The sequence below is a fragment of the Ascaphus truei genome, chromosome 6 (genome assembly GCF_040206685.1).
Source record: "Ascaphus truei isolate aAscTru1 chromosome 6, aAscTru1.hap1, whole genome shotgun sequence".
In the NCBI taxonomy this organism is placed as follows: domain Eukaryota; kingdom Metazoa; phylum Chordata; class Amphibia; order Anura; family Ascaphidae; genus Ascaphus; species Ascaphus truei.
Window position 1 is genome coordinate 68,815,892 of NC_134488.1, and position 17,519 is coordinate 68,833,410.

The 17,519-nt window shown below is 43.3% G+C and overlaps 2 protein-coding genes across 5 annotated transcripts; one reads left to right on the top strand and one right to left on the bottom strand.

The window, feature by feature from the left end:
• Nucleotides 1–13: 13 nt before the first annotated feature.
• On the bottom strand, nucleotides 14–6,693 carry SNIP1 (Smad nuclear interacting protein 1). The gene is made up of 4 exons (XM_075604740.1): nucleotides 6,338–6,693; nucleotides 4,319–4,433; nucleotides 2,738–3,291; nucleotides 14–1,622 (listed from the first exon to the last, which is right to left on the bottom strand). Exons 1-4 carry the CDS (start codon nucleotides 6,526–6,528, stop codon nucleotides 1,346–1,348), a joined length of 1,137 nt encoding a protein of 378 aa, XP_075460855.1. The 5' UTR covers nucleotides 6,529–6,693; the 3' UTR covers nucleotides 14–1,345.
• Nucleotides 6,621–17,198, top strand: AIRIM (AFG2 interacting ribosome maturation factor). Of its 4 annotated transcripts, none has more exons than XM_075604743.1 (5): nucleotides 6,621–6,769; nucleotides 9,854–10,126; nucleotides 10,981–11,160; nucleotides 13,068–13,189; nucleotides 15,811–17,198. In XM_075604743.1, the coding sequence occupies exons 2-5, from the start codon at nucleotides 9,855–9,857 to the stop codon at nucleotides 15,849–15,851; spliced, it is 615 nt and encodes a 204-aa protein (XP_075460858.1). In that variant the 5' UTR covers nucleotides 6,621–6,769; nucleotide 9,854; the 3' UTR covers nucleotides 15,852–17,198. The 4 variants fall into 4 exon arrangements, with proteins under 4 accessions (XP_075460858.1, XP_075460857.1, XP_075460856.1 ...); XM_075604742.1 differs by having other exon boundaries at nucleotides 6,644–6,746; XM_075604741.1 differs by lacking the exon at nucleotides 6,621–6,769 and adding an exon at nucleotides 7,317–7,351.
• Nucleotides 17,199–17,519: the final 321 nt, after the last annotated feature.

The window sequence follows — 17,519 nt, forward strand, 5'->3', positions numbered from 1 at the left end:
AAGTTAAACAAAATGTTGTAGTCGGCTTTATTTTACAGTGTGCATGAACCAAAGTAATTCACAAATGCTTCCAGTAATGCCCCAGCCCTTCCAAATGTCCAACGAAAACATGAAAGCAAGTAGCATTTATCAAGCTAGCCAGGTCTTGAATTCCATATTGGTGCCCCCTAAAATTGTATCTATATATTTTGTCATTTCATTCTATTTCAGTAGATTTGCAAAGACCTCCTTCAATGCCAGAGACCTGCAACATATTGCTCTGGCATGCATTGCAGACTTCTCTGGCACTGAAGGAGTTAAAGGGATGCTTACACAACACAGCACTGCTTTCTTCCACCATAGCTATGGCACAGCTCATTTAACAAAACACTAAAAAATATCCCGATGAAGATACAAAAAAAGAAGGAAGAAGAAAGAACTGAAACATTGGTTAAATAAACATACCATTTAGAACATGTGCCCCATGGATGTATAGTGGCAGCTCGACACCAAAAATATCTACAAATTAGTTGGGAAAATCTGTGAAACCTTGTCAAGATTCAGTCCCACTTAGGATCAACGTGAGCTAGTGACAGCGATTGTGTTGGTTAAATGTTTGCGAATAATGTGAAAAAATAAAATAAAAAATTATATATTAGTTTCAATTGAAATTGCAGAGTTTTTAGTTTCCTTTAAAGGGACAATACAACCTACTTGATTTTTATTTAAAGGTTTCCAAAATATAAACACAGAATTAAAAAACTTAAAACCCTCCATCAACTTTCCTGCTGGTCCTAATAGTCCAGGTAAGACACATTTTCCATTTCGTCTGGAACACCGACACATTCTCTTCCAATGATATTACAGCCGCTCAGATGAAGTGCATTCCGAGTGGCTGTGAGGTCCCGGGGGCGTCTGTCAGCGTTTTGGTGTTATAGACGGAACAGAAAATGCAACAAATACCACCATGATGTTTTACTTCTCTGTTTATATTATTTAATTAGATATATTAGGTTCAACTGCCCTTTTAAGACTTACCTCTCTTAACCCATGCCTTATCTCAGGCGAGACGTTCTGATCATCATCCTCCCTCGAACTCTGCTGTAATTTACTGCCCTTAAATAAGATGTGAAAAACGTAAAAACATTAAACTGGTCCCTGCCATCAGTCCACTTTGATGCTAAGTGGGTCTTTGAGCCAAATAAAAAAAATACTGTTTATTGTTCCACAAAAGTGTTCGAGAATACCCACTCTGTTCATTCAAGCTAACCCCTTCTATAACAGAGCAACGCGCTGCTGGCCCCTCTGGCAGCGAAGGGGCTAGTGTCCGAAGAAGTCTCTGCTATGGTTTTGCTGTAGCAGCTTGCTAGCTGTCTGTCCCCTCTTCCTCCTCTTCATCTTCTTCGTCGTCGTCTTCTTCTGGCTTCCTGTCCACCTCGGAAGTGTCAGAGGATTCATGCAAGACCACGTACTCCCTGCTGCTGAACCCGAACTTTAGCACGTCCTTCTCCTTCAGCTCATAGTACCTCTGCGGATCGATGCGCTGGTTGTTCAGGTAGGTGCCGTTGCCGGAGCCGAGGTCAATGATGTAAGGCCTCACACGCCGTCCGGCCGTCCCGTTGGCCCGGGTGAATGAGACCACCCTAAATAGAAGAGGGGGAAAAAATGATGCCAAAAAAGTGTCAGGGTACGTCAAAAACGAATGGTTAGTGCAGCCATGCGACAGTAGATAGGGAGGTTAACGCAGTCAAGAAATTAAAAACTGCTTTATAGAGAAGGCATAAAGGGTTAGTCCCTCCTGGTCTGGATTTAAACAAAGGACAATTACACGTTTAATAGGGTAAAAAGCTGACACTTAAAAAAATGATTTAAAAATACAAAAAAATAATGTTTTTACTTAAAGTTGCTCTATGGTCAACAAAAACTTTGCAGGGTTTTTACAACTTAAAAAAAAAAATGTCTTTTGTAAGAAGGCCAAATGTTGATGGAACGGTAATCAAAATTGTCAGTTTAGCTCCATTTCTTCGATTGCAAAGTAATTATGACGCCATAATTGGTCAGAGAGATAAAGCCAAGAGGCTCATATGCTTGAATCCAGTGTTGCCGACAAGGAGTGACATTTACATCCTCACACGACAGAAGTAAAAACAGCAAACCCAGCCCCCAATATCAAGTAAATATTTGACCCTATACAAACCAGAGGGATCCCCCCCACAGAGCCGTATCACAGCAAAGCTATGAGGACCCCCGGTTTCCGAGATATGCCATTTTTTACTTTGTCTTAACTTGCAATAGAAATCAAAGCTGGCTGCTGGGTCTCCCAATCAGGAGGGAAAAGACAGGGGAAGATGGGGAATAGCAGATACTGATGGAAATATAAAGATACACCCAGCACCATCTTTACTTATAATAAGGAGTGCATCCCTGCCCACGCAGAGTGCATTTAATGGCAAAAATTAAAGCGGACCAGTAATGCATTCCCTCTGGAGAGGGAAGGCTCACTTTGAGACTTGCTACTTGTGAAATCAGACAAACTGATGCATCTCACTGTGCCTCAGGCAATAGATATTAGATTGCAATCACTTTAGGGCAGGGATTAACCATATTCTACTATGAACACAGTGCACACTGCCAACTCTGTATCAGCATTTCTTTTTTTAAAGGGTCAGATTATCAGATAATAAGCACTGCAGTGATTTAGAGGTAACAACACAAAGAGTGGACAGGTTTTGAGGACTTGATTGCGTATACTCCTTACCGATACTGTAGGACAGCGTGTTGCTTGGAGCATGATGGATGATCTATGGGAATATCAGCGATCCGTCGCTGCCTGCCCAGAAGGTATGCGCTTTGCCTGTGAATGTACATGACGGGAAGAGCCTCGTCATTCTTAAAAGGGTAGAGACGCCAGCGTTTCTTTGGGACCCGAGCTTCCTGTGGCTCGCTGTACTTGATTACGACTCCTCTGAAAGTGTTGGTATCTTCCAGCAAGGCTCCAGACAGTTCGAAATTGGGCTTTTCTTTATTGGCTGGCCCTTCATTGTCAGGGTTACCCACCTCCTGGTTCTCCATCTCGCCTCCCTGTTCACCGCGCTGGCGTCTCTCCCTCCTCCTCTCGTTGTGAAAATCTCGATCCGCTCGCTGCTCTCTCATGTTCTGCTCCTCCCGGTCCCGGTCTCTGCCTCCATGCCGTGGGTGGTTGTACCGACCCCGGTCTGTTTGGTCTCTGTGTCTGTCCCGTCTGTGATCCTCTTCCCATCGCTCCCTGGGCTGTCTCTCTTCCGGTGGCCTGCGAGGATGCTCCTCTCTTTCCTGTCAATGCAATGAAACAGTTCATGAACTGCCACTGAAGCCATCGCTAGTATAATATAAAGAGAAATAAAACTGTATGGATGGGCAATATTTAGGTAGCATGTTCCAAAGGATTAGGAAAGAGGAAATTGTTTAAAAAGTATGGTGGTTTGCCGATTTTATGCAAGGTCTCATGAAACAGATTGGGGGCTTTAAATTAGTGCTTGCTTTTGCATATATTGTCACACCACAACAACATAAAGTATTAAATATGTTTATGTATATCGGGTGATCTTGCCAAACGGTGGAATTTGGAGTTATGTTTTGAGAATTGGACCTCATCCATTGGGTGTAGCTTCCCTCAAATAGAACTAACATTGAAACGGCTCAATGTGATGGTTTTAAAGCAGATTTGCAACCTCACTTTTATATTTTCTCCGATATATTTATTTGAAAAGGCCCAAAGCCTGTAGTAGGGTGTTCACTTGACAAACTCTGATGTTTATCCTCACCTGCTCCCCCCCACAAAGCAGCACAGAAATTGATCAGAAATGGTCTGATCCTAAGGCTGCGGTCCCAGTCATGTCTGTGACACGCGCGCCCGGCAGGGGGGGGGGGGGCGGCGCGTGCACAGCGCTAACCGCGATCTGGTGGGGATTTGAGGGGGCGTGGCCATCACGTCACGCGGCTGGTTCGCCCTCATTGGGTGAACCGCCGGTGGGGGCGTGGCCACGCCTCCGTCGCAAGGTTTGAATTCAATTTGATTGAGTTGGAAAAAACCTTGCAGCACGGCGCGGCTGCACCTTCAGCGTGACGGTGCGTACTGGGCCCAGCCCCATTGAGGAGAGGTGCTTACACGCACAGCGCACGCCGTGCGCACAGGATGTTACTGGGACCGCAGCCTAAGCGACAAAATCTCTATGAAATCCAGTAACAGAAAGCTCTTTGCCATCATTTAAAACATGGGTACTTTTTGAAAGTGAATAAATACTGGTCTAAACAGCTTAAAATAACATTAAAAAAAACGTAGTGTATATCCTCCAGTTACCTGCTTTATTTTTACTGCCATGGTAGGTGGGCTCCTGCTATCACTCTGGTTCCTCCTATTCCTAGGAGATTTGCTTCGTCTGGCAGATGACTTGTTTTTCCATTTTGATGGTGATCTACAAAAGAAATTAAAAAAAGTAATATATTTAAAAGAGCTGGCCTACGGATCACAGCATTTATAAGTCATTACTTTCATCCATTATAGGGTGCAGTGTGGCAAGGAAATATCCTACAACTACAAGTGCAGAGTAAGAGCTAGAACAGTGTGATACAATTCAGCCAACAGGGATGTGACAATGTTAAAGAGGTGCTGGGACATTGTATAGTTAGAGGGGGCTCTATAATAAATAGTCATAGATGCAGAGGGATATATAGGTATACACACATTATGATAAAAATAGTTATAAGTGCAGAGTAATGCAGGCATGGAAAAATCTCAGGTGCCTGGTCGCCCCGGGTGCCTAAAATGTTACCTCTGGAGCCTAAAGCGGTGCTGTATATGCAAGTGCAGTGCTCTAAGATACCCTCTACTTCCTGCCAGTGCTGATCATTAGAGCTACAATGTAGTAGGAGGGGTGGAATGTGTTTTTCTCATGGTGCCATCAGACATGCTCCCCTTCTACTTCTGTCTGTATCAGAGCAGACAGGGAGGGAGGAAGTGTGTGTCTGGCCGCTCCATGAGACACTGCGTGCAGCAGCTGCAACAGGCATACACGATCTCTCCCTTCACAGGCATGGTGCAGAAAGTCACAACCCCTGTATTTCGTTTCCTACCGCCTCATGGGACTACATTTGAACCCTTTCCCCACCCTGGGATTACCTCAACTCATTCCCCACAGTGGGACTGCCTCTTAACTCCTTGTGTGCGTCTGTCACTGTCTTTCTCCTGAGAAACTCGCTTCCTCTGCTCAAACCCCCTCGATCAACCCCCCCCCCACTTAAACAAATCCTATAAAACGCATCCCCTCCACCATTCAATAAACTCTCCCAAACAACCTCTCACTGCTTGACAAACGTCTGGCTTTTACGTTTTATAGATTTTTGTCTCCCACGGGATAATGTAATACAGGTATTGACACATTTAATATATAGTTATAGGTGCAGAGTGTTATAGGTGAAGTATAATATAGGTTTAGAGTCCTTGTAATATATAACTATAGGTGCAGTATGATATAATACATATTGCAATGCATAATCATAGCACTATGCAGTCTCAGTAACATTCAGTGATAGGAGCAGTGTCACATTCTTCAGTTACAGGATATAAATATAGGGTCAGTATAATACGAAAATATAGCTACATATGGACAGTGTCACCGACTGTTTATAGGGTCCATGATTTAGTTATAGGATCAGGGTATTACTAGAATATAGTTAAAGGTTCAACTGGATACACAATGATAGGAGCAATGTGTCATGCTCCAGGTATAGGATATAGTTATAGGGCCAGTGTAATATATAGTGATAGGGCAAGTGCCACATACTCCAGTTAATGGCCGAGTTTAGTACAAGGATATAATCACAGGGCCAGTCTCACAGGCTCTAGGAGTAGGATATAGTGATGGGGTCAGTGTCACAGGCTCTAGGTGTAGGATATAGTGATGGGGTCAGTGTCACAGGCTCTAGGTGTAAGATATAGTGATGGGGTCAGTGTCACAGGCTCTAGGTGTAGGATATAGTATAGTGATGGGGTCAGTGTCACAGGTTCTAGGTGTAGGATATAGTGATGGGGCAGTGTCACGGGCTGTAGGTGTAGGATATAGTGATGGGGTCAGTGTCACAGGCTCTAGGTGTAGGATATAGTGATGGGGTCAGTGTCACAGGCTCTAGGATATAGTGATGGGGTCAGTGTCACAGGTTCTAGATGTCGGCTTTTAGGATGGGGTCAGTCATGTCACAGACTCTAGATGTAAGGTTTTATGACGGGGTCAGAGTCATAGGCTCTAGGTGTAGAAAACAGTGATATGATCGGTTGCAACATCTCCTTAGCCCCGGTCATACAATATATATGGCCGGTTACCTGCTTCTTCCCCCTCGGTCCTGCTGATGCGGGGATTCTCCGGCGCTGCTCTCGGGGCTGGGGCTTCGCCGGGGTCGGTGCGGCCTGGCCGGGCTTAGCCTCTCCTCCTTCACTCGGCCCCGCGGCGGCGGCTCGGGGCTCTGAGGCCTTCGCTTTCTGCGCTTCCCCTCATCCCTCAGCTCCTTCATCATCCCGGGCAGCCCAATCCGAGCTACCTGAAACCGACCACAACAACACAAGAAGACACTACAGCGATCCGCACTTCCTTTTCCGGTGAGACTGGTCTCGGTACCCGGAAGTAGATACTGTGCACACAAGCGCAAGTGTCAGTTGCCACCTTGGTCCATGCTCACTGTGTCTAGTACGGAGTCAGTCGACATCTTGGTACACCCAAGATGGCATCTTTGCGGTAACCCAGTAACTGCCTCAAAGGTTATTTAATGTATTGTGTTATGTTTTAACATGTTCTTTCCTACTATATAACAAATATGGTCTATCTGCTATCGGTATTACTTTATTGTACTTCCATCTTAATTATGGGATGATAATGATGATGATTATTGTTTTTTTAATATGTATGTTATATTTAATTTTAAGAATAATGTACTCCTCTCTATTATAGTATCGTACATCATCAGCCTTGGATGATTATTATGATATTATGAATCTGTTATGTCTTATCCAAATCCCTTTTTTTTTTTCCATCATCAAAGTTTTATACAAGGACTTAAAAAAAAAAAAGAATACCATTGCATTAAATAAACACAACGGAAAATGACATTGTTAATAAATATAATATTTATCATAGGCAACATATTTTAAAGGCCACTATAAAATGCATTGCTTCGGAATACATGTAATTCATGCATGTTTCATTATAAACAAAGCTGTTTGACAAAAAACAAACAAAATGAAAAGTGGTTCCACGCTATTGACTGTGCCCTGCAAAAGGAAACTACAATTCCCAGCATGCTGGGTTGCATCAGGGACAGGGAGTCACTTTCGGCACAGGAGGTATGAGGGGCTGCAACGTGAGATATATAGTTATATAGTCCAGAGGGCTTTATAACAGCCTAAAGTTGATGATGTCTGAATGCTCCTTTTATTGAAGTGTACTAAGAATTAAGTAATATATTAGTTTATTTCAATTAGCGCATAAAAATGTGTTTCCCAGAGAGCCTGCAATAATGTATTGAGACTGGGAGACAACGATAGTTGTATAACAGTGCACCACTTAGATTGTAAGCTCTTTGGGACAGGGACAAAATGAGAGAACCTCCCAAGTTAAAAAGGTGTCATTTTGCTGTATGGACAAGACCCACTGAGGTTGTTTCCCCTCGTACAGAGGTAAAAGGAAAGGTTCACAGTTTAGAGTTAGGACCTGCATATTGGTTATACCTTGATGTTGGTATGCAGGCTTATGACGCTTTGGCAAAAGGGTTTAACTAAATAACTAAGAAAAATATTATTACTGAAGTATTTGTACTTTATACTTATTACCATATATGTTTTGTCAATTGGATGTAGCATTGGGCACCCCTGTCTTTTGTTGTATACATTTGCCACGTTCAGTAGCACTCCTTTTTGACATAAAAAATATAAATAAATAATGTGGTGGGTTTTGGAGTTTGAGCTTACTGGTAATGTGTGTTAAAAAAAATATATATATCTATATAATAGAAATTTGTGAGATTGTTAGTAGATGTGGTGAATCTGATTGATCTGTGGGTCTGTCACTCAGCCTCTGGCCAATCAGATTGGTCCGTGGCCTAGCCGCGCCCCCGCACGCCTCTCATTGGCTGGCTTGCTTGCTTCTATGACCTCATCCCATCACTCCCCCCTCACCCACAGCTCACCTCCCCGCTACCTTCCCCCTCAGCTCTACTCTGGCTCCCAACCCCCGCCGAGGGCGTTCCCCCCCTCCCTGCCCCCCGCCACGAAAGACCATTCGCCAAACGGCACAAGCCTCTCAGCGGTAGCTCTGCCAGGCCCCTCTCCTCCTCTCCCCACGACAGCTCCAGCGAGAGGCAGGCAGTGAGCAGGAAGCGTCAGTGTCACTCCGCAGAGCGCGTTCTGAGGAGCACATTCAGGAGCACACCAGCCAGTAACACAGGCTCCTCCCGCCCCCCAACGCTCCCCAATACTACCAGCAGCCACAGAGGCAGGAAGGCCAAAACGTGAGGAATGTGCACTCACCAGAGCTGGCTGTATTTAACCCCATGGGGAGAGCCCCCCCCTCACAGACTTGAGGGAGCCACAGACAGCACAGGCAAGAGACTCCAACTGACTGCACTGTGTGTGACAATGTGCGTGTCTGACACTGTGTGTGACACTGTGTGTGACACTGTATGTGTGTGTGACACTGTGTGACACTGTGTGTGTGATAGTGTGTGTGTGACACTGTGTATGTGACACTGTGCTGCGCAGGGGGGGGACCAGAGCTGCGCAGGGGGGGGACCAGAGCTGCGCAGGGGGGGGGGGGGGCAGAGCTGCACAGGGGGCAGACCACAGCTGCGCAGGGGGGGGGCAGAGCTGCGCAGGGGGGGGAAGCGGAGAGAGAGGGGGAGCGGAGAAAGACTGGGGGAGCGGAGAAAGAGACAGGGGGAGTGGAGAGAGGAGGGAGCGGGAAATTTTAATCCCCGGCAACGCCGGGTCTCTCAGCTAGTATATATATATTAGTGCTTGCCTGTGAGAACCAAATCAGTCATTTTCTATTTAAGTTACATTTTTGATCCAGAATCCTCAACTCTTTTACGGGATACAGGTACACTTCCCAGTTTAACTCTGCATCTTTTATGAAACCGCCCTGTTTGCACGAGGACGCGGACTCCAGCCACACACAGCTGTAACATCCAGCAGTGAGAACCAGACTATATTTCAACTTAGATCCGTCGGTTGTGGACATGTGGGACCTTCCTCTTTACGCGCCTCGTTTTCTCATGTGTGGATGATTGGATCTACGTGATCCTATTTTACTATGCAAGTTCTATTTAGTCAATTTTATAAATATTTTTAGTGATCTATGACTTATTGTGTTTTTCTCTTTTTGCGCCCTTTTTTGTTTCATATGTTCTTGTCTAACCCCGCCAATCACGGGGGAATAGGAGCAGCAGAGTGATAACCGTTTATTTTGGATACCAAGGGACCTTTTTGGGACAGCGCACACTTTGGTTTCTATTGTGGACTAGAGTCTAAAATCAGCTGACCAATAAAACATTTGAACTTAGGGGTTTAATCTTATATATTTGTATACACATATTAGAAGCGGTGATGCACACTCTCTAACCTGTTAATCATTTATAACATTTGCCATCAATCTGAATCGCCCAGTTGCTCTAGCAAGCTGGGGGTTCCGAGTTTCAACCACTGAGAGCTGTAGACATTGCAACTCTTTTGCTCCAGTGATATGTGCCCCTGTCATTTAATAGGTACTGGGTATAAAACAGATGCAGTATTAACTTGCTAAATAGGTACAATGTTACTTATTGTTTCTACCGTTTGTGTTTTTATCTGCAGAATGTCGGAGAGAACTGCACTGGTCTCTATTCACCAGTCTTTTAGGAGGTGCTTTGATGCTATAGAGAAGCAGCAGAATGAATGGCAGTGTATGCTTCTGCAGTGTGACCCGCTGCTCAGCTCTCTGAGTAACCTTGCAGAGCAGCTACAGGCCTGTCAGAGAGTAGAGTTCAGGAGTAGCCCGGTACACTGCTTCCCGGATCTAGAGGATCGTCTCCGGTACAAGCTCACAGCAGCTATGGAGGCCACACTAGAGGAGCTGAGTGAGAAAATGTAAGTGGGACCTTCGCTCTCTAAAGGAGCAGTCCCAAAGTAAACTAATGGCGGTTTAATCAAATCAACCACGTATACTTTTATATATAATCAATTATTAATAGTTTCTTATTGGGTGAGGTTTGGATTTAGTACAAATCAGCATGTTTAGAGATGAAATTATTATATACACACACAAGTGTGGAGTTTTACCTTTTAAATACGAGCTTAAGCTATTCCATGGAGCCACAATTGCATGTACAAAACCTAAATATGTAGAAAAACACAACTGCAGAAAAATGTTATAAATATATTGTTCAGTTCTTTCAGCAAAATGAACAAATGGCAGTGGCATGTTTAATGGTTTAAATGTAGGTGATTGATGCTATTTAAAAACACAACCGTGTATATACAATCCTTTTTTAAGCCATTAACATAACCAAATACTTTGTAGTATCTTTACAATCTTTCAGTCTCAGACGAGACTGTTTTGTAAACTCATGTATATCCAGATTAATTATTGATTCAGATATTGAACTGTCTCAGATGCAAATTTGTTAAAATTATCTCTACATATAAATATATACACACATACACACACGTACACACGTTAACCCCTTCACTGCTTGAGAGGGCGACAACATATAGCTCTGCAATGTGTTGATATCTCTTCTTGCAGTGACAGGGTTAGTAGTTTACCCAGCAGGCTTGCAGGCATGTAATTATCACCGTAGCAGATATCCCATTGGGAACAAATACTTGAATAATGTAGGATGGTGGTGTAGCTCAGTCACACGACTTGGAATGTAGAACAGAGGAAGTCCGCTGGGTAAGATCTCTCTTTCCACACTGTACTTTGCTGTTGATTGTTGTAGGTCTGCACTGCAGAAAGTGAGGGATGCTGTGAGTCATCAGGTGGGGTCCGTCCTGTATGTGTATGAGGTGAATGCAGAGGGAATTGGTCTTGGCGCTTCCATGGAGCGCTCTGTGCTCAGCCCTTCCATAGCCGACATGCTGGAGTGGCTACAAGATATCGAAAAACATTACAGAAACCAGTATCCTTTAACAACGGCCCAGCATTTGGCATGTTCAACCTCCGCTGCTGCAGGAATTTCACAAAGCGTTGGGGGCTGTGTATACAGATAATTAAAAGTGAGAGAACGTGCACTTGACCATAATAGCAGTATTTACCAGATTTAAGAAACTAAATGATTGTCGTACATTTCACGCATAGCCCTAGTTTGAATCGGATAATTTTGACACAGATACAAAATAATTAAATGGCAGACGCAGAATTGTATACATCTCACTGAAGCCCATATGCTCGAAGCCCTATATAACGTGACGTTAACCTAAATGAGTGTCATGCAAATGGCAATGCAATAGTGTACAGCCCTAATTTCAATTGTCATTTTCGTACCTGCGATCATTTGTAGTCTTTTATTAAGACATAAGCACTCTATTTTATAGATGATGTATAAATAGCAGTCCTGCTTAGCACACAAAAAATACAAATGCAACTCACGATAGTCTTTTTTTCTGAAAAGAGTTTATGACCCTCCAACGGAGTCGTGTGTTCATGTGAAAAGTATTTTCAATGGGAGCGCTGTCCTTTTGTCACCTACATACCTAATATGCTCTTCCCCAAGCTGTCAAGTGATTGAATTATAATTATTTCCCACACATCTTACCATTAAGAATATTTACTAAAGATCGGAACTACCTTTAAAATTATTAGCATGAAGAAAAAAGCAGAATAAATTAGTTCTTCAGTATTAGGTGATACCTTTTTTTTATTTTGACTAACAATTGATGTCATAATTGTTAGTCAAAATAAAAAAAAGGTATCACCTAATATTGATGAACTCATTTATTCTGCAAAAAAAAAAAAATATATATATATACAGTATATATCCCCAATAAAGAATATCACGTGTTTTAGGCTGAGTCCTCAGTGGTTACGGCGGCGGTGCACGCCAAACACAACAGCACAGCCCTCTATGGGGCAGGCCCTAGTGGCTGTGAGTGTGGGTACGCAAAGCGCTGTGACGCGTATCGCTAGCCGCAATGTGGTCACGTGGCCGTGCGCAGCCAATGGCAGGGCAGATATGCTCTCCCTAGATCTCCCCTACTGACCTGTGATCACGGCTGTAGTCTCTGCATGCGCTGCCATGCGCTCGTGCAGCAGGGAGGACTGGGGCCGTAGCATTAGACAAGTCTGCCTTTCACCATTATCACCTAGCATAAAGTGCTTCCTCTGCAGCAAGGGATTCTGGGAAATGACATGCAAATGAGCACACAATGTTTCAATAGTTGTCTGTGAGTGGTTTGACTGGCTTTGCATCTAATCCCATGATATGCTTTAAAGCTGTGGGAACAGCAGAGCATTTGCTTATAAGGGTTCCATGTAAAAATGGATTCCAGGCAAAAGGTCACACGTGTGCTCATTTGCATGTCATTTCCCAGAATCCCTTGCTGCAGTGGGAGCACTGGGTGATAATGGTGAAAGGCAGGGTTGCAGACCTGTCTAAGACATGTGAATGTGCTCAAAAGTGATTTTCTTTATTGGCTATATGCTAACGGTGGAGGTTTTGTTCACCCACCATAACTTAAAATGTGTACGTACATACGCACACACACACACATGCACTTTTAGGATATTTAATTAATTGATTTCTCAAAAATAATGTACCCATCACCTTGTTTAACCCTTTACTAACTGTTACGACCACTAGTTCACCATTGTTGACAACCTCCCTCCATGTCATCATGAGTTTAATATCCAGATCTGGTTTTCCAAATCTTTGTCTAGGAACACTGAGACCCAGAATGCACTAGGATAGGAGTTAGAAAACAATGGTTGCATTCAAGTTTCTGGATGACATGGAGACAGTTGCCCTCGCCCACATTAGAGTAGAGGAAGCTGGTCTTTTTGGGTGCTAGATCCTGAGCTTCCATATAGATATCTGAGACGGAAGCTCCTCCTTCAAGTGCGCTATGATCGTCTGTCGGAGATACAGACTTTACCGCAGTCCTGGGACAACGTAGCAGAGAAATCAACATCCAGGCACCAGTTGGTGGAAGGTATGTTAGTCTTTCTGAGGTCCTAAGATAGAGAATGCTGGGAACGTGCGCAGATTCCCAACTGTGTAGACGCAGCAAGCTTCACTGTTCTTTCTTTCCCCCCTTCTTTAATATGGTGAGATAACAGGATAACACAACTTTAACATCAACTTTATTCCACTTGAATGCATTGTTAACTGTGCGTTCATCCCATAGGAAATAGGGGCCTTTGTAAGTTATGTTGTAATACACAGTACCTTTCGTTGTATTCCAGGAGGAGCATGGAGGGAAATAGAACAAAAAAGACAAAAAACAATCTAAGTGTAGACAGTTTTTAGATAGTGTAAAATTAAATGTCTTGTCTTGGCTCGTATGTTGTGCCTACTTACAAGATGTAAGTTGTATTCAAGCGGTTTAGACACACAATGGTCTCTGCTAAGGTAGTTGTTCTCCACTCTATGAAGCGGTCTCCAGTTGTCAGCTCAGCAACCAAGTGTATGTGAAGAAAAATGATACCATAGTGCAGACCAATATAATGATAAAACTAAACTTTATAAATTTAAAAATGAACACTTACAATAAAAATGAATATATTAAGCATTGTTCACAATCTTAGTGATCAGGGAGAGAAGAGTGTGTTAACTTCAGGCTCACCCGCCTCTTCCGATGGGACTTGTTGTAATCAGCCTCTCTCTGCGACGCTGTGTCTCCGGTGGTGGACTGTGTGACCCAGGCTGTATCTTCCCGTGGGCTGTTGGACTCCCCTTCAGCTTTTGTACATCAGTACTGCGCTTGGAGCTGCCTTTCGGGTGGATGATCTCGCCTCTCTCACCGCCGGTACGTCACTTCCGCTTTGTCACGTCACTTCCGGGCGCGGCTTGTTGAATTTCTGAATGGCGATCACGCCTCTCTCCTCTCCCCTCTCAGGACGGCTCCCACTCTACGCGTTTCGCCAGAAAAGGGTGTGTGGCTTCCTCAGGAGTGAAACGCGTAGAGTGGGAGCCGTCCTGAGAGGGGAGAGGAGAGAGGCGTGATCGCCATTCAGAAATTCAACAAGCCGCGCCCGGAAGTGACGTGACGGGACAAAGCGGAAGTGACGTACCGGCGGTGAGAGAGGCGAGATCATCCACCCGAAAGGCAGCTCCAAGCGCAGTACTGATGTACAAAAGCTGAAGGGGAGTCCAACAGCCCACGGGAAGATACAGCCTGGGTCACACAGTCCACCACCGGAGACACAGCGTCGCAGAGAGAGGCTGATTACAACAAGTCCCATCGGAAGAGGCGGGTGAGCCTGAAGTTAACACACTCTTCTCTCCCTGATCACTAAGATTGTGAACAATGCTTAATATATTCATTTTTATTGTAAGTGTTCATTTTTAAATTTATAAAGTTTAGTTTTATCATTATATTGGTCTGCACTATGGTATCATTTTTCTTCACATACACTTGGTTGCTGAGCTGACAACTGGAGACCGCTTCATAGAGTGGAGAACAACTACCTTAGCAGAGACCATTGTGTGTCTAAACCGCTTGAATACAACTTACATCTTGTAAGTAGGCACAACATACGAGCCAAGACAAGACATTTAATTTTACACTATCTAAAAACTGTCTACACTTAGATTGTTTTTTGTCTTTTTTGTTCTATTTCCCTCCATGCTCCCCCTGGAATACAACGAAAGTGACGATTTGCGGGACTAGCGAAACCAGTCCCTACCAGCTGGGTTTGAGCAGGGGGTTTGAACCTTTTAAATATCATTTGCACGTTATTTGAGCACGTCTTTATTATTGTAAAATCAAATAGATTTTGCTAAAACCACTCACTGTATAGTTTTTAGTGAAACACTAATAGAGTTAGCGCCGTTTTTTCACCTTCACTTAGCACGTAATACACAGTACCAACATTGACATTGAATACTTTGGAAACCATGTCTGAAGTGACGTTACATGGTAGATAAGGTTGGAAAAAGACAGATGTCCATCAAGTCCAACCTATACTAAATTTAGACAACAAATACTTATCCTATATTTGTATTTACAGTATTATGATCCAGAGGAAGGCAAACAAAAAATCCAAGTGAAACATCTATTGATATCTCATAAGGGGAAAAATAAATTCCTTCCTGACTCCAATAATGGCAATCCAGATTTCTCCCTGGATCAACATCCTTCCCATGTTTATTCATTTGGTCTATCCCTGTATGCTCACTTTCTTGCTTATAAATCTGAGCCTTATGTAAGAAACGAAAGCAACATGTTTGATTCAAATGACGCAATTTTGGAGTACAATTTGTGCAGCGCATGAAAGCACGTTTTTCTGTTGGTTGATACATAGGGCCCTCTGAGTTATGTAGGGATATGTGGTGGTATCTGAGCAAACCATGTAACTGACTACATCTATGGCAGTTCATGATTGTCCTTTCATTCTTCCACAAATTAATACGCAGCAGGTAATAGTGACGGGGAGTATAACTATATATCTATGACCACCCACAAAGTCCTTCCAGTAAAAGTCTCAGTCCCACTTAGGCCAAAAATTGCTAGTTAGGGCAGCAGCTGATTTTTTTCTTTGTGAGTGATGGTTTATTAAGTACATTTATTAAACTGCAATCGGGTAAATACTGCTTTTTTCCTTCGTACAGACACCTTATTAAATGTATCCTTCTTCCGAGAGGCTCAATGAAAAAGAGATTCACTCCTATTGTTGCTGGATAAGAGACCCAGGACACATGTGCAAATGTAATCAAGCAGGAGGACCAAAGGGCTGAAGCATCTATGAAGAATCTCTAAATATTTAATCTGCAAAAGCAGCCCCTAAAACAGCGCTGAGCTCCTGGTGTCCAGATACAGCCATATTCCACGTGGAAACTTGGAGGAAAGTGCACATTTCTGAAAGATTCATTAGTTCTGCCTCTGACGCTCACAGATTTACCAGACTGGATTTCTACATCATTTTTATAAAATATGCAGGTGTTTAATCCCCATTTGACATTATTCACAAAAGTTAACTGCTTGCTTTGTGTATTCTAACACTACTCACTTCAATTAGGCATTTGTTCTCCTACTGTGTGTATGTTTACATGTTAAATTGTTACATGTAAAATAATACAAATTCTTTTGCTTTTTAGCATGTGTTGATGAAGCATGTTTTGTGATGTTTGTATGAATGTGTGTTATATGCTGATTGTCTGCAGCTGTGTTATATGGGTTCATTTAAAGGTATAACAGACCATACGACACTTCACACACAAAAATAGGTAACACTAGTTCCGTAGTGGCTGTGCCCCCCTTAAGTGTCACTTTTTAAAGGAGAAATTTGTGCTTTAAAAGAAAAATGTATCACTGTTTTTTAACTTGGGTTTGAAGGAGGGGTCTCTGGAGTTGAAACAAATTCATTTCAGCTCTATGGACCCCTCTACTTCCCGAGATACAGACCTCCAAAGTGGGTGCCGGTATCTCTGCAAAGTTTAAAGCTCTCGCATCACACAGGCAAATAGGAAGTTGAACCCGATGATGTCCCGGCTTCCGATTTGGCCTGCAGGGAGTGGGAACTATGAAACTCCACCATTACATGATACCTGCTAGCGGAGTGGCTAGCTCTTTGGTCTTATTTAGATTTGAGGGCCATTGATTTGGTATGGTTCAATTTAAACCCTCATATCCTGCCGAATTGATCTAGTAGATGAAAAAGTTTGAGCAAGGAGGTGAGAGGTCTCGGCAAGGTTAGAAGAATATCATCAACAAACGGGGATAATTTAAAATCTATATTGCCTGATTCTGGTTATATCCCGATTTAGCTCTGATGAGTACCACCAGGGGCTCGATCGAGAGTGCTAAAATCAGGGGGCACAGCAGGCAAATAGCACTTTGGATACCTGGAGTAGAAGTGGACAGGGTAAGCCTACTGAAGCAGGCGCCCTGCACCTAGTGAGGCTAGAGACTTCCCCCAGGTCCTCAGTTGGTGAGGGTATGTGATAACTGTGTGTTTTGTGTATTTGCTGGTTCTACCAGAATAAATTCAGTTTATTCATTTACTTTGTCCTGTACTTGGTGATAGTGATCCCGGAAGGTTTTTAAGATGTTAAAAGTACTGGTCTCCCGTGATAGTCCATTCCATATCCTTTATTAATTTGGTGGCTCTTCTCTCTACTATCTCTAGTTCCATAATGTATTTTCTAAAGAGTGGTGCCCAAAATTGTACTCCATATTCAAGTTGTGGTCTTACTAATGCTTTATAAAGGGGCATAATTATGTTTACTTCCCTTCCATCCTTTGCCCGTTTAATGCAAGATAAGATCTTGTTTGCCTTTGCAGCTACTACATGACTTTGGGCACTATTGCTAAGCCTGCT

What these genes read in the sequence shown, in the direction of transcription:
- SNIP1 (XM_075604740.1), bottom strand. Translation starts at nt 6,528, where the DNA reads ATGATGAAGGAGCTGAGGGATGAGGGGAAGCGCAGAAAGCGAAGGCCT. An exon ending in GACCGAGGGGGAAGAAGCAG is followed by an intron (nt 4,434 to 6,337) that starts GTAACCGGCCAT and finishes TTTCTTTTGTAG; the next exon opens with ATCACCATCAAAATGGAAAA. An exon ending in TGGCAGTAAAAATAAAGCAG is followed by an intron (nt 3,292 to 4,318) that starts GTAACTGGAGGA and finishes TTGCATTGACAG; the next exon opens with GAAAGAGAGGAGCATCCTCG.
- AIRIM (XM_075604742.1), top strand. An exon ending in GAGGAGCTGAGTGAGAAAAT is followed by an intron (nt 10,127 to 10,980) that starts GTAAGTGGGACC and finishes TGATTGTTGTAG; the next exon opens with GTCTGCACTGCAGAAAGTGA. An exon ending in CAGGCACCAGTTGGTGGAAG is followed by an intron (nt 13,190 to 15,810) that starts GTATGTTAGTCT and finishes TCCTTCGTACAG; the next exon opens with ACACCTTATTAAATGTATCC.